The sequence below is a fragment of the Hemitrygon akajei genome, chromosome 14 (assembly GCF_048418815.1).
Source record: "Hemitrygon akajei chromosome 14, sHemAka1.3, whole genome shotgun sequence".
NCBI classification, from domain to species: Eukaryota; Metazoa; Chordata; class Chondrichthyes; order Myliobatiformes; family Dasyatidae; genus Hemitrygon; species Hemitrygon akajei.
The window spans coordinates 38,348,376-38,364,112 of NC_133137.1; the positions used below are offsets into that span (position 1 = coordinate 38,348,376).

The 15,737-nt window shown below is 40.3% G+C and overlaps 2 protein-coding genes across 7 annotated transcripts in view; one reads left to right on the forward strand and one right to left on the reverse strand.

Moving 5' to 3' along the window:
• mmab (metabolism of cobalamin associated B) overlaps positions 1–3,735 on the forward strand; it is a 57,983-nt gene extending 54,248 nt beyond the window's left edge. Inside the window, exon 10 of the mRNA XM_073065874.1 lies at positions 3,718–3,735. The gene's annotated coding sequence lies outside the window, so the exon portion shown is untranslated. The remainder of the gene's footprint in view (positions 1–3,717) is intronic.
• Positions 1–15,737, reverse strand: part of ube3b (ubiquitin protein ligase E3B) — a 67,539-nt gene that overhangs the window by 19,843 nt on the left and 31,959 nt on the right. For all 6 annotated transcript variants that reach the window (XM_073065864.1, XM_073065867.1, XM_073065862.1 and 3 more), the window contains 6 exons: positions 10,578–10,747; positions 8,121–8,288; positions 5,471–5,642; positions 4,997–5,115; positions 3,735–3,849; positions 1,038–1,137 (listed from right to left, as the gene is read on the reverse strand). In XM_073065864.1, the coding sequence (XP_072921965.1) occupies positions 1,038–1,137; positions 3,735–3,849; positions 4,997–5,115; positions 5,471–5,642; positions 8,121–8,288; positions 10,578–10,747 (844 nt within the window). The remainder of the gene's footprint in view (positions 1–1,037; positions 1,138–3,734; positions 3,850–4,996; positions 5,116–5,470; positions 5,643–8,120; positions 8,289–10,577; positions 10,748–15,737) is intronic.

The window sequence follows — 15,737 nt, forward strand, 5'->3', positions numbered from 1 at the left end:
TGTGAGGTATTGCACTTTGGAAGGACAAACCAAGGTAGAACATACAAGGTAAATGGTAGGACACTGAGGAGTGCAGTAGAACAGAGGGATCTGGGAATACAGATACATAATTCCCTAAAAGTGCTGTCACAGGTCATAAAGAGAGCTTTTGATACATTGGCCTTTATAAATCAAAGTACTGTGTATAAGAGTTAGAATGGTATGGTGAGGTTGTTTAAGGCATTGGTGAGACCGAATTTGGAGTATTGTGTGCAGTTTTGGTCACCGAATTACAGGAAGGATATTAATAAGGTTGAAAGAGTGCAGAGAAGGTTTACAAGGATGTTGCCGGGACTTGAGAAACTGAGTTACAGAGAAAGGTTGAATAGGTTAGGACTTTATTCCCTGGAGCGTAGAAGAATGAGGGGAGATTTGGTAGAGGTATATAAAATTATGATGGGTATAGATGGAGTGAATGCAAACAGACTTTTTCCACTGAGGCTAGGGGAAAATTGCACATATTCATGAGTCAATTAATGTATAGCTCAGCTCATTTAATGACTTAAAATTAGCTATATATTTACTCACTAATGGTCGTTGCTTCGATTAGGTGACTAATTTAAGTGAACCATGATACCAAATGGATTGTCTCTGTTGTCCACGTTGTGACGTGTTTCTGATCACTTTTTTTGTTGCTATTTTGGGTGATTTTGAATTGGAACAGCCTGCAGATAATGACCACTGAGCTGAAATGAATATGTCTGGATTATTTTGCTTTGTGTTCTATATTCTGTGATTTTCACTGTTTTTTTTGGTTGCCATTTGCATGTTTTGCTTTTTTTGCACGGGGAGTATGCTTTTCTTTGAATGATTCTGCAGTTTTTCTTTGTTTTATGGTTGTCTGTGGGGAAGACACATCTCAGGGTTGTATACTGCATACATACTTTGATAATAAATGTAGTTTGTATCTTTGAATCTGCCAGATCAAGTAAGTTGTTTCATGAGCAATACAGTTAAACAGGATTCAATGTACAGACATTATTCACGATGATACTTACATTTTTATGTGGAATAGTATGAGGAATGTACAGCAATAGTAACTGGGCTCTCTTCCTGCCTTTATCCAAGTCCTGGAATATCAAGCTGGGTTTCATGTCCCTTTAAGGATAAAAGGTACAGCTCAATGTACAAGTGTTCAAAAGCTTGAGAATCTGGTAGTATTAGGAGAAATTCTCAGCACAGAAAATCAATTGGTAATGATATCAACCAACTCAAGGAAAAAAATTGTTTATTCGGGCATCAGCAATTTAAGTCAGTAAATGGGTCATGACAAAAGCAAATATATTCTCATTCATAATAATTGAATGCTCTTGGGACGGCAAGTGTTCTGCATCCAAAAACAACTGGCATGCTGATTTTTTAGTACTGAAAATTGTGTCTTGAAGGCCCCTTTAAATACTTTGGACAATAATTCCATATTTTTGGGCACCACGATGGCGTTGTGGTTAGCATAATGCTATTTCAGGTTGGGGTATCAGAGTTTACAATTCAACTTCGACACCACTTGTAAAGAGTTTGTACTCCTTACAGGCGGCATCAAAGCGCGTAGGTTTATTCCGGATGCTCAGGTTTCCTCCCACATTTTAAAGACATACCAGTTAGTAGGTTAATTGGTCATTGTAAATTGTCCTGTGATTAGACTAGGGTTAACTAGGTAGGTTACTGGGCAGTGTGGCTCATTGGGCTGGCAGAGCCTGTTCTGTGTTGTTATCTCTAAATAAATAAATGTGTTTTTAAAATAAATTAGAGCCAGTATTCTTCATATCTCACTGAAAATTATTTCAAACCACTTCAAGCTGATTATCATAAAAAACAATCTCCCATCAGCATCCCACTACCAACAAAGTGAATGATCAAACCATATTTTATTTTTTAAAAGATGTCCATTTTGTAATCCAAAAGAAAAATATAGTTAAAAAAAATCACCTACATGCTTCACTGACAATGACGACATTAATTTGCAAGCCTAAAATCTTCTTGAGAAGGTGACACAAACCATCTTCTTGAACTTTTACAATCTGCCTGGTAATGGTCTTTCTACAGTGCTCTAGGGAAGGGAGTTCTGTATATAGGACCTACAGATTACCAAGGAACTGCACTATTTTCTTAAGTCAAGGGAGTGCGCAACTTGGAGACAAATTTATAGATGTTGTTCCTGCTTGACTGCTCTCTTCGTTAATCCAAGAAATAGGAGCAGGAGCCATTTAGTCCTTTGAAAGAGTTTGCCATTAATCAGGACTACAGATGATCTTCTACCTCAGTGCCATTCTTCAACACTATTTCTAAATGCCTTAACATCCTGAAATCTATTAAATAATCTGTTAAATGGTAGAGAATTCCAAGGGTTCACTGCTGCCTGAGTGAAGACATTTCTCTTCATTTCAGTCTTAAAGAGCTCACTCCTCTTCCTTTGATTTAATAACACATTTAATTTATCCCATAATTGTGTCTAAATGTCATTTACATTTGGATTATTCTAGATCAGGGGTTTCCAACCTGGAGTCAACAAACTCCTCAGTTAATGGTAGGTGTCCATGGCAAAAAAAAATAGGTTGGGAACCACCGTTCTAGATGGTTAAGGTCATAGTCTAGGGTAGCATTAAGAAAGCAGTTTCAGCAAGATCATCCACATTGCAGCACTGGTGCACCAGTGATTGGTAGAGAGAACCTTTATAGTGGTGAATGCAGAAAGAGATGGATACAGTCTAGTCCGTGACAGACAAAGGGCCTCCCCACCATTGAGCACATTTACATGGAGCACTACTGCAAGCAATCAGCACCCATCATCAAACACCCCCATCATCCAGGCCATGCCCTCTTCTCACTACCACTGAGTAGGAAGTACAGAATCCTCAGGTCCCATACCATCAGGTTCAGGTAGTCATTAGGTTCCTGAATTAGTGTGGATGTCTTCACTCACCACGACTCTGAACTGATTCTACAACCTACAGACTCACTTTCAAGGACTCTTTACAACTCATGTTCTCAATATTTTTTGTCTTTTCTTACATTTCGTCTTTTTTTAAACATTGATTGTTTGTCTTTGTTTATGTAGTTTTTGGTAAAGTTCTATTGGATTTCTTTTTTCCCTGTAAATGGGAATCTCAAGGTATGATATGGTAACATATACGTATGTACGTTTACAATAAATTTACTTTGAACTGTGAACCCATTCTGACTACTTTATACTGGTTTGTGTTGAGCGACAATTGTCGCTGAAGTTGCACTCGTGCAGGGAATACAAAGTATTTCATTTCACTGAACTTTGCTTAGGAGATTTGGAAAAGCTTTGAGAGTTAGGGAACCGAGTCACTCATCACAGGATATTCATCCTCCGATTTCTTCGTGTATTTTCAGTACATGGGCTAAGACAGTTGAGTTTTCGTCAATGGCAACCTCAAGGATGTTGATGGTGAGGTACAAACCCTACAAGAGTCTGGTTGCAGCCCATGTCATTTTTGATTAAGGGTACAAACAAGGGCATTACTCTTTTAGTGACTGTGACCACATTAAACATACAGTTTTCAAACAGCAGTGTAATTAAAGGTTATGGGGAAAAGGCAGGCAGGCAGAACTGAGTCCACAGCCAACTCAGCCATGACCTTACTGAATGGCAAAGCAAGCTCGATTGGCCAGACAGATTACTCCACTCCTTTTTCTTATGTTCTTACATTACAGATCTATTATTCACTCACTTGCGCAGCCAGTGATCCTCAGGAGCAAAGCGGCGTCGGCAGTCTCGTTCGTACAAGGTCATTAACCATCCATGAACAGAATGGAACAGCTCCAGTTGCTCTCCATTCGCATTTTCTACAAATACAAGACCAATCTCTTCATCTAGATCTTTCACAATTATAACTCTTAGCTTCTCCCCTCCCCAACACATTGAAGCTGAGAAACAATGTCAAATGCATCACACAAAATAATCATTCTGTTTACTTTACACATTTATACATTGAGGAATGTCAGACAATGACATTTATGTCTAAGAAGATTTGCTGAGGTAATTTTCAGTGAATCAATTCTGCATGTGTTTACATTGTTCAAGAAGCAGTTCATCTTTGTTTTTCATGACTGGCTGGAACAATGCATATTTTTAAAATTGGGAAGCAACAACTTTTTACAGTTCTTTTCTGTTCATCTGGGTGATCTGGCAGCTTAAGTAGTACAGTGTCATAAAATAACACCCTTGTCCCTTACTTTCCATTACATCTATACTTAATCAGCAGTCAGTATTAATTAAAAGTTTGCTTTTGCCCAAACTAATAATCCTTGGATGATAAAGCAACCATAATTGGCACTGCAAAGATAAACTACTAGAAAAATCATGCTACCAGGAGATATTGACTAACATTGTCAAGCACAACAGTTACAGACCCCTGAAAGTCAAATTGAAGTCATCAAAGCCCTCCTATTTATATACACTTTATTAGGAACACCTGTACACTTTTAATGCAAATATCTAATCAGCCAATTAGCTGGCAGCAACTCAATGCATAAAAACATGCAGACAAGATCAAGAGGTTCAGTTGCTGTTCAGACCAATGAACAGACAATGGTGCAAATAACAAAAAAAAATCCAGTGAGTGGCTGTTCTGTGGATGAAAAGGTGAGAGGTCAGAGGAGAATAGCCAAACTGGTTTAAGCTAACAGCAAGGTGACAGTAACTCAGATAACCAGGTGTTACAACAGTGATGTGCAGAAAAGCATCTCTGAATGCACAACACGTGGAACCCTGAAGTGGATGGGCTACAGCAGCAGAAGACCACGAACATACACTCAGTGGTCACTTTATTGGGTACAGGAGATAGCTAATAATGTGGCCAAAAGACGTATTTGAATAGCAGATATATACGCTCCTCACATTTTGATGCTCAAATCGCCAGTGTTTTCACTAACTTGGTTTGCCACGAGGATAAATCAGTGACTATTACTGATACTATGCAAGCCAACTTACCCAGAATACCATCCCAGATCATTTTAAATACAAAACTATTTAGGAAAGAGGAGATGGTGACCAGCTCTTCCAATTTAAATGATACTTGCTCGTCATACACCTCAATTTCATCCAAAATCCTGTAATAAAGATAATAAGAATTTATTATTTAAAACAAATGAGAAAGAAAACAGAAGAACTGTCATAGTAAACAAATTATATTTAATTTCCCATTACTTCCATAGCAGACAGAAATTTAATTAAATTACAGCATTTCTCAAGGAAATTACTATTCCCAATGCTGAGGAATAAAAATTGAATTATTATGGTCATTCCATGAAGCTTCAGCTAATTAGGCCAAAATGTACTGGTCCCAATGTACGGTATTATAAAATGTCCGAATAATGGAGCAAAAAATCCTGAGCTTTAACCTTTTTAAAGGACGTTAAGGGCCCACATTACAAACTGCATCAAGTCAAACCCAGGTTAACTTACGTGATAAGGTGCCGTGAGCAGTCACAAAACAACATCAGCATTGCAAGAAGCCGTTTGGATTCCTCAGTGTCATTGTTTAGGCACTCAAGGAATAGCTTCAAGCCCCCTTGGGGCCCCAGTTCACAAATGAATGCCCACAATTTGGGCAACAAGTCATCTAAATAGGTTAACCCTGAAACAAAGAAATGCAATCACTCAAACTAAAAAACTCATCCCTGGGTACAATAAGAGTTGAGGATGCTCATTCAACTCTCCTCCTCAGAGCCATATATGATTAAAAATAAGTACATACTTATCTTTAGTATATCCCTTTCCCCATTTATGAACGATGTACTTTTATCTACAAATAAAATTAATCATCAACTGGGTGTGAGAGGGAGGGATGGGAGAAGGGCTTAATTTTGCTGTAGCTGTTGTTGTTGCTTGTGTTGTGCTGCTGAACATTGTGAGTATGCTACACTGGCAACACATGTGACACACACAAAATGCTGGAGGAACTCAGCGGGTCAGGCAGGAAGGGGGAAGGAAAGAAGGGATATTCTGGCATCTTCCTCTTCCTTCTCAATCCCAAAGAAGGGTCTCAGCCCGAAACGTTGACTCTTTATTCCTTTCTATAGGTGCCACCTGACCTGCTGAGTTCCTCTAGTATTTTGTGTGTGTGGCTGTGGATTTCCAGTATTAGCAGACTTTCTCATGTTTATAAAATGCTACTTTGGTGCCAGAATGTGTGGCAACACTTGCAGGCTGCCCCCGGCGCATACTTCTGTGTGCTGGTTGTTAATACAATATTGCATTTAACCGTATGTTTCAATGCAAATGCAATAGATAAATCTGAATCTAAATCTAAATCCAATATAGAAGTAAATATGCCTGGTGTTAACCTTAAAAGTGAACGGAGGTAAGATGACAAAACGATAAGCTATATTGTAAACCAGCTTTTATAGAAAATAAAAATAAATCTAAACTTTCAGGAACTAATAGTTAGGTAATGCTAATTTTCTTTAATCATGACGCCAAGGTGATGGAAGTGGACTGCAATGATAACAGTGAGTAGAGAAGATAGATTTAGTGACCAGTGGAGTGCCTCAGGGATCTGTACTGGGTCCAATGTTGTTTGTCATATACATTAATGATCTGGATGATGGGGTGGTAAATTGAATTAGTAAGTATGCAGATGATACTAAGATAGGTGATGTTGTGGATAATGAAGTAGGTTTTCAAAGCTTGCAGAGAGATTTAAGCCAGTTAGAAGAGTGGGCTGAAAGATGGCAGATGGAGTTTAATGCTGATAAGTGTGAGGTGCTACATTTTAGTAGGACTAATCCAAATAGGACATACATGGTAAATGGCAGGGCATTGAAGAATGCAGCAGAACAGAGTGATCTAGGAATAATGGTGCATAGTTCCCTGAAGGTGGAATCTCATGTGGATAGGGTGGTGAAGAAAGCTTTTGTTATGCTGGCCTCTATAAATCAGAGCATTGAGTATAGGAGTTGGGATGTAATGTTAAAATTGTACAAGGCATTGGTGAGTCCAAATTTGGAGTATTGTGTACAGTTCTGGTCACTGAATTATAGGAAAGATGTCAACAAAATAGAGAGAGTACAGAGAAGATTTACTAGAATGTTACCTGGGTTTCAGCACCTAAGTTACAGAGAAAGGTTGAACAAGTTAGGTCTTTATTCTTTGGAGCGTAGAAGGTTAAGGAGGGACTTGATAGAGGTATTTAAAATTATGAGGGGGATAGATAGAGTTGACATGGATAGGCTTTTTCCATTGAGAGTAGGGGAGGTTCAAACAAGAGGACATGAGTTGAGAGTTAAGGAGCAAAAGTTTAGGGGTAACACAAGGGGGAACTTCTTTACTCAGAGAGTGGTAGCTGTGTGGAATGAGCTTCCAGTAGAAGTGGTAGAGGCAGGTTCAATATTGTCATTTTTAAAAAAAATTGGATAGGTATATGGACAGGAAAGGAATGGAGGGTTATGGGCTGAGTGCAGGTTGGTGGGACTAGGTGAGAGTAAGTGTTCGGCACGGACTAGAAGGGCCGAGATGGCCTGTTTCCGTGCTGTAATTGTTATATGGTTATATGGTTGTATGGATTTTGTTTACTTAACCAACTAAATGTTAGTTGTTGGAAACTATGCATTATAGACAGAAAGGTAAATAGAGAAAACTATATTTGGTAAATGGAGGACATTAATTCAAGATGATCACCAAAGGATGAAAACAAAGGTTTGGAGAAAATATTCAGAAAGATGTTGAGGCAGAATTTACTATAATTTTAAGAGAAAACGAGGAAACATGTTTGAAACGAGAGCATGAGATAGGATAAACTGTCCAGGACCATGGAGGTCAGTACTTCCTTGCTGACAGCTGAGATGGGGTAAACTGTCCAGGACTACACAGGTCAGTACTTCCTTGCTGACAGCTGAGATGGGGTAAACTGTCCAGGACTACACAGGTCAGTACTTCCTTGCTGACAGCTGAGATGGGGTAAACTGTCCAGGACTACACAGGTCAGAACTTCCTTGCTAACAGCTGAAATTCCATCACCTTTTTTCTGGTTTTGAGTGATGAGAAAAATATCTTAATTGTACACCTCCAAAGAGCTTATTTTACAGATTCACTACATACACAGATCATGACTTACCAGTGAGAATCTGGAGTCGGATCTGGGTGAGAGTGGTCAATGCCGTCTGATACAACACACAGATACTGCAGACTTTTTGCACCTCAGGAGAGTCCACACGCTTCCCACCAATTGGTTTCAAAATGTTCCGCATGGATGCTGACTTTTGAAAAGCTCGTCTGAAGAGATCTACAATAAAATTTAAACCTTTTAACTTCCCTTTATGCTAACCTATGCATGAACACTGGATCAGAGAAATGCAAAGATTTCACTACTTAAACACAATGGAACAAAACCACTGGTTTTGTTACACATAAATCTGAATCCTTCCATGGCCATTAATACCTCTAGAAATGGGCTGAGCAGAATTATATTTTTGGACAAATTGTTCTGAACATCTACATTTTGCAGAGAAAAATCTTAAAATTTCTGCACCACAAGTCTGCATTTAACCATTGTCCTCCCATTATCCATCAGCCGTTAGGTTATGGATGGCAGGTGCTTTTTCAATTTTTTATAATCTGTTGAAGTTTCTACTTACACCAGATTTTCTGGCAGCAAATTTTACAGATGTATCATGAAATAACTACTTCTTCAGCCTCTGTCTAATCTTTGATCTCAGAATTTATGGCTTCTATAGTTACAAGCTTCTCTATAATAAGAAACAAGACCCTTGGGTTGGTCATGGAATCAGTCAACACACTTCTCTGCTTTTTCTAGTTCCACATTCCAGCAAATGCCTTGCCTAGACCTTAAAAAGCATGTTCCAAAGGGCAGGGACTGCATTTCCTGGAAGGATTTAGGGTATAGAAAATGAATATTCACTGTATATGATACTCATGGACATACCTGAGGCACCAGCACAAGCCAGAGATTGGTTATTGAGTAACAAGGTCCAGAAATGTACAATACTACTGATGACTCTGAAAGATGTACAAACCATGCATGTGTGCAGCTGGCATGCAATGGGTCACATGACACAACAGAGCCCAGCAGTAATTGCAGAGATATAGATAAATGTAGTATACAGTGGACCATCTCATCAACGTGAAGGGACTTGCCCCTGCTGTCAGCTGTCCAGCAATGAGAAGCAGACATGAAGAGACAGCCTAGATAGTGCCTTTCTTCCTGGGATGTTGATGAACAACATAGTGGAAATAGCATTGAATGCAACCCCAAAAGCTTGCCTTACACCATCCTCGTCTTACTCTCGTACTCATCTAATCTGCACTTGTCTACCATGCAAACATATACACTACTATTAACAAGCATACCACACCAAACAATTGGGTGAAATCTTACTACATATAAAAAGGTTAACAAACTAGCTTGTGCATTCCCTCCACTCCTTTCCAAGTGCTTCTGGTGGCAGGGTATAGGGAGGGGAGGAAAGTATTTTTCCCCAAATTCATTGGTTATGGAACTTCACTGGTATAGAACAGGGCAGACTAGGCTGCACTCAAACTCACATCCTAGATATGAAAGCACTGAGCTGTAACCTGCTGTATCTACTAAATGGTGAGTAAATAAAAGCCCAGCTAATATTTAGATACAGTATTATTAATGAATTATACTTTCTCACTTACACCAAAAATTCATTTCTTTTCTTTACCAACACACACACACACACACACACACACACACACACACACACACACACACACACACACACACACACACACACACACACACACACACACACACACACACACACACACACACACACACACACACAATGCTAGAGGAACTCAGCAAGTCAGGCAGCACCTATGGAGAGGAATAAGCAGTCAATGTTTCAGGTTCACTGGACATGGCCAGTGCCTACACCACCATTTATGGCCCAAAGAGAATTACTTGCTAGGCTACATCAGGGGATAATTAATAATCAATCACAATTGTTGTATCCCTAGAGATTATCAGTCACTTTAACATAGACCAGACAGGATACTAAAAAGTAAGTCTTCTTCTCTAAACAACATCATTTGACTAGTTAAGGACAATCTAGTAACTTCAAAGCCAGCTCTATTATTCTTGTTTTTAAATCATTGATCTTTATTTAATTCTTCATTTAATACCCAATTATTATCACTGGATTTAAATACACATCGCAAGACCTGATGTCCAGGCCTCTGGAAGCCAGCTGAGAAATCTGACTACAATGTGCTGAACCAGTACCTACAGTGAAAGAATGTACAGGCCAATTGTAGGGCTTAAAGTTAAATCAAATGGGCCCAAGATCACAATGAACAATTCAGACAGGCACTGGGCCCTCATAGCGATGAAGCTGGAGAATTAGAAGGCAACAGTTATTCAGTCCTATGTGCCAATAATTCAATTTCTCTTTCCACAATTTATACCTGACTTACTGAGTGTTTCCAGCATTTTCTGTTTTACCACAGATTTTCAGCACCAATTTTTTTTATTTACAACAACCCTTCAGAATTATGCTTCTCAGACACAAGACTAAAACATGCTTACTTTTGACCTGAATGTTATTTGAAGTGCTAGAGAACTGAGCAGGTGAGTGCATCGTGTCTTGAGTCTCAGTTAATTTCTTGCTCAGCACATCGTGAAACAACATGCGAATGACCCGGACACTCCACAAGTACTGCAACTGCTTGGTCACTAATGGCATTGCTTCATTCATCCTAAGAGAGGGCACAATCAAACAGTCACTAAGTTATCATCAATACTCATTAAAACAGTATAAATGGTCTTTTAAAATGAAACCAAACTGGAAATTATTTAAAATCTGAAGTTCTAACTGTGATGTTCATTCATGTTAACTCCAAAGTAAAAAAGTAAAACTTTATTATCAAAGTAGATCTATTTCGCCATCTACAACCCTGAGAATCATTTTCCTGTGGGCATACTCAGCAAATCTACAGAATAGTAACTGTAACAGAATGACAGATCGACTAGGGTGCAGAAGACGACAAACTGTGCAAATACAAATAAACGTAAATAGCAAAAATAATGAGAACATGAGAACAATGAGATGAATCTTTAAAATTAGATCTTTGGTTGTGAGCCATCTCAATGATGGGGCAAGTGAGTGTAGTTATCCTCTTTTATTCAAGAGCCTGATGGTTGAGGGGTACAAACTGTTCCTGAACTAAAAGAGCATTTTGCATTTTTTATATTCAAAGCCAACAGCAGGTTGTACATCTGAAACTGTACCAGTGGTCAACAGATAAGCAGTACTAACAAGGCTTAGTTAACTTTCTGTATAGATACAACATGCCCCACTTTATTAGAACATTTTCAACTGCACCACTGGGAGATTTTCCGTTTTATTATATCATCTATCTTGGTGTCTCTTGGATTGGAAGTGTCAGTTTGAGAAAGTTGTGCACCAGCTTTTCCCATATTAGCTGCTCTTTTGGCATCACTGGTTGAAATGGCAGAATTTAGTAACAAATTATGTTGTGATAATTTGGACTCAATCCAACAACATGTATGAAAGTTGTCAGAAAATGTTTCATTTACACAACTCTTACATTCAACAAAGAAGGAACTGCTCCATTTAAATACCACCAAGGACATCTTCGGGAGGCAGTGCCTCGAGCAGGTGGTATCCATCAGTAAGGACCCTCTCCAAGTTACTAAATTTGGAGAAGTGGTACAGGCCCCACTTTGCTTCATACTCAGTGATTCAAGAATAGCTTCTTTCTCTCTGCCATCATATTTCTGAATGGTCTATGAACCCATGAAACCTATCTTGTTATTTTTATTTTTCTATTTCTTTTTGCAATTTAGAGTAACATACAGTCAGCCCTCCTTATCTGCGAGGGATTGATTCTGGGACCCCTCGCAGATACCAAAATTCGCAGATGCTCAAGTCCCTTATTCAATCTGTATCAATGAGGTGGATCTTAGGACCCAGCGGCAAAGATCTGAACCTGCAGTGTTTTTGTTCACGAAAATAATCACAATAACGATTGAAAATAAAGTGGAAATAATAAAGCAATCGGAGAGAAGTGAAACGCCATCGGTCATTGGAAAAGCGTTAGGCTATGTCAGTCAATGATCGGAACAATTTTAAAGGATAAAGTGAGAAAGGCTCTGCCCCGATGAAAGCTACAATTATTACTAGCAACGCAGCGGTTTAATTATTGGGTTTTGGGTTTTTGATCCTCCACATCAACCCGGCACGGTGGAGAGCGCACTCGGGAGCGATCTCTCACTAGATCAAACTCGGGAACTTCCCAAGCCCGGCGCTGAAACATACATTAAGTGTTTTATATGCATAGAAAGGTAAAATATATACTATATACGAATGCAAACGTTTGACTAACTGACGCTAAATAATACCAGATGTACCTGTTCCGACTTACTTAGTAAGAGAACTTGCCATTTTTTTTATCCTGATCCATGATAACCCACACGCATCCTCCCGTATACTTTAAATCATCTCTATATTACTTATAATACCTAATACAATGCAAATGCTATGTAAATAGTTGTTATACTGCATTGTTTAGGGAATAATGACAAGAAAAAAAGTCTGTACATGCTCGAACAACAAGTGCTGGAAGAGCACTTCCGGGTTTTCGCGATTCGCGGTTGGTTGAATTCACGAATGCGGAATTCGCGGATAAGGAGGGCCAACTGTATTGTCTTTTCACTGTGTTGCTGTTGCAAAACAACACATTTCATGTTATGAGTCAGTGAAAATAAATCTGGTTCTGATCATTTCTAGAATGCTATCGTTGGCAAGCACCATCCATCATCAGAGATCTGCTCCACCCAGGCCATGCTCTCCTCTCACTACTGCCATCTGGTAGAAGGCCCAAAAGCCTCAGGACTCGCACCACCAGTTCATGAACAGTTACTAACCCTCATCCATCAGGCTCTTCAATAAAAGGTGATAACTACATACATTTGCCCATCCATCGAGATGTTCCCTAAACCAATTATCTCACGTTAAGGGCCGAAGACAGTCCTTCCAGGTGAGGCGACACTTCACCTGTGAGTCGGCTGGTGTGTTATACTGCGTCCGGTCCTCCCGGTGTGGCCTTTTATATATTGGTGAGACCCGACACAGACTGGGAGACCATTTCGCTGAACACCTACGCTCAGTCCACCAGAGAAAGCAGGATCTCCCAGTGGCCACACATTTTAATTCCACGTCCCATTCCCATTCTGATATGTCTATCCATGGCCTCCTCTACTGTCAAGATGAAGCCACATTCAGGTTGGAAACTCAGTTTCAGTATCACAAACTGCTAGGTCATCATGGGAGTGGTCTGAGTCAGACTTTTGCTCAACATGTTTTGCTGAGAACAGATGGAGGCAAGATAAGTAGGTAAGTTTATTTCTTATTCTTGTTTAACTCTTGAAAGAATAGGGGGTATGTCTGTAGGGCTAGTTTTCAGTTCTGGGTGTCAGATGTGGGATTTCCAGCCTCCCCAATGGCCACAACTGCACCAGATGCATCGAGATGCAGGTCCTTAAAGACCGTGTTAGGGAACTAGAGCTGCAACTCAATGACCTTCAGCTTGTTAGGGAAAGTGAAGAGGTGACAGATAGGAGCTACAGGGAGGTAGTCACCCCAAGGCTACTACAGACCAGCACCTTAAGGCTGCAGATAAATGAGTGACTGTCAGCAGAAGGAAGGGGGAATGACAGATACTGGAGAGCACCACTATGGCTGTCCCCCTCAACAAAAGGCACTCCATTTCGAGTACTGTTGGGGGAGATGACCTACCTTGGGGAAGGAATAGCAGCCGTGCCTCTGGCGCTGAGCCGGGCCCTGTGGCTAGGTTAGGAGGGGGAACTGAAGAGGATGGCAGCAGTAAAGGGTCTCAATAGTTAGGGGAATAGATAAGTGATTCTATGGATGCAAGAAAGAAACACGGATGATTGTTTGTCTCCCAGGTGCTAGGGTCCGTGATGTTTCTGAACGCGTCCACAATATCCTGAAAAGGGAGGGTGAGCAGCCAGAAGTCGTGATACATATTGGTACAAACAACATAATTAGAAAAAGGGAGAAGGTCCTGATAAAGGGATACAGAGAGCTAGGAAGGAAGTTGAGACCAAGACCTCAAGGGTAGTAATCTCAGGATTGCTGCTTGTGCCATACAACAGTGAGGATAGAAATAGAATGAGGAGGCAGATAAATGCATGGCTTAAGAATTGGAGCAGGGGTCAGGGTTTCAGGTTTCTGGATCATTGGGACCTCTTCTGGTGAAACCCATACAAAGGGGACGGGTTGCACTTGAATCCAAGGGGGACCAATATTCTTGTGGGCAGGTTTACTAGAGCTGTTAGGAGTGGTTTAAACTAATATGGCAGGGGGATGGGAACCAGTATGATGGAGCTGAGGATGAGCCAGCAGGTTTACAAGTAGATGGTGGGTGTAATATGAATGTAAAGAAGGACAAACCAATGACTGAGTACAAATGCAGACAGTGCAAAGTGTTAAGATTGTACCACAGAGGCAAAATTCAAAAGGGAGAAGAATGCAGGACCAAGTATTGTATTTAAATGCACTTAGCATTCAGAATTAGGTGGATGAACTTGTGGAGATTGGTCAGTATGATGTTGTGGGCATCACTGAGTCGTGGCTGAAAGGTGGTCATAGTTGGGAGCTTAATATCAAAGGATAAACTTTGAAATTGAAAGCATAGGCAGAATGGTATAGGCAGTGGTGTGGCTCTGTTGGTAAGAGATGGAATTACAGGCAGTACCCGGGTTACGTACGAGTTCCGTTCCTGAGTCCGTATTTAAGTCAGATTTGTAGGTAAGTCGGAACAAGTACATCTGGTATTATTTAGCATCAGTTAGTCAAACATTTGTCTTAGTATATATTATATATTTTACCTTTCTATGCATATAAAACACTTAAGAGACGAATGTATTCCAATAATTAAACCACTGCGTTGCTTAGTAATAATTGTAGCTTTCATCGGGGCAGGGCTTTTCACATGCTCCATTATTCTCACTTTATCCGTTATCCTTTAAAATTTTTCCGATCGTTGACCGACTGTAGCCTAACGCTTTTCCAATGACCGATGGCATTTCACCTCTTTCCAAACGCTTTATTATTTCCACTTTATTTTCAATCACGATCGCTTCCTGTCAATGAAACAGAAACACTGTGGGCGTCGGGTCCCAAACTCCATCAACTCCCGAGGTCCGCTGGGTCTTAAGGACCACCACACTGAGACAGGCTGAATGGGACAAGTAGGGGCTGTGCTGGGTTTGGGTATTTGATCATCCACAATATTCCGCGTGGGAATTTAAACTGGAGGTCGCAGTGTTTTTTTTTACGAGGTCGAGTTGCGAGCTCGCTATCAACCCAGCACGGGTGCAGTCTGTCACGGGATCGAACTCGAAAACCGCCATTCTCCAGCCCAGCGCTGATCTCACAGTGCCACCAGCCGACCGGAATGGGGGGGGGGGGGTCAGGGTGAATCTTACTAAGAAAATTTTATGCCAAATACAAAGTTAAACACTCAACACAGTGTCAACAGCAATGACTTAAAATGGTGGATGGCGTCGAGATCTGACTTAAAATGGCAGACGGTGTTCTCCTTCCTTGGTTCGTAAGTACGAGTTGGCCGTAAGTCGAATGTTTGTAACTCGGGGACTACCTGTTCATCTTTAGGAAGAGGTGACATCGGGTCAGAAAAC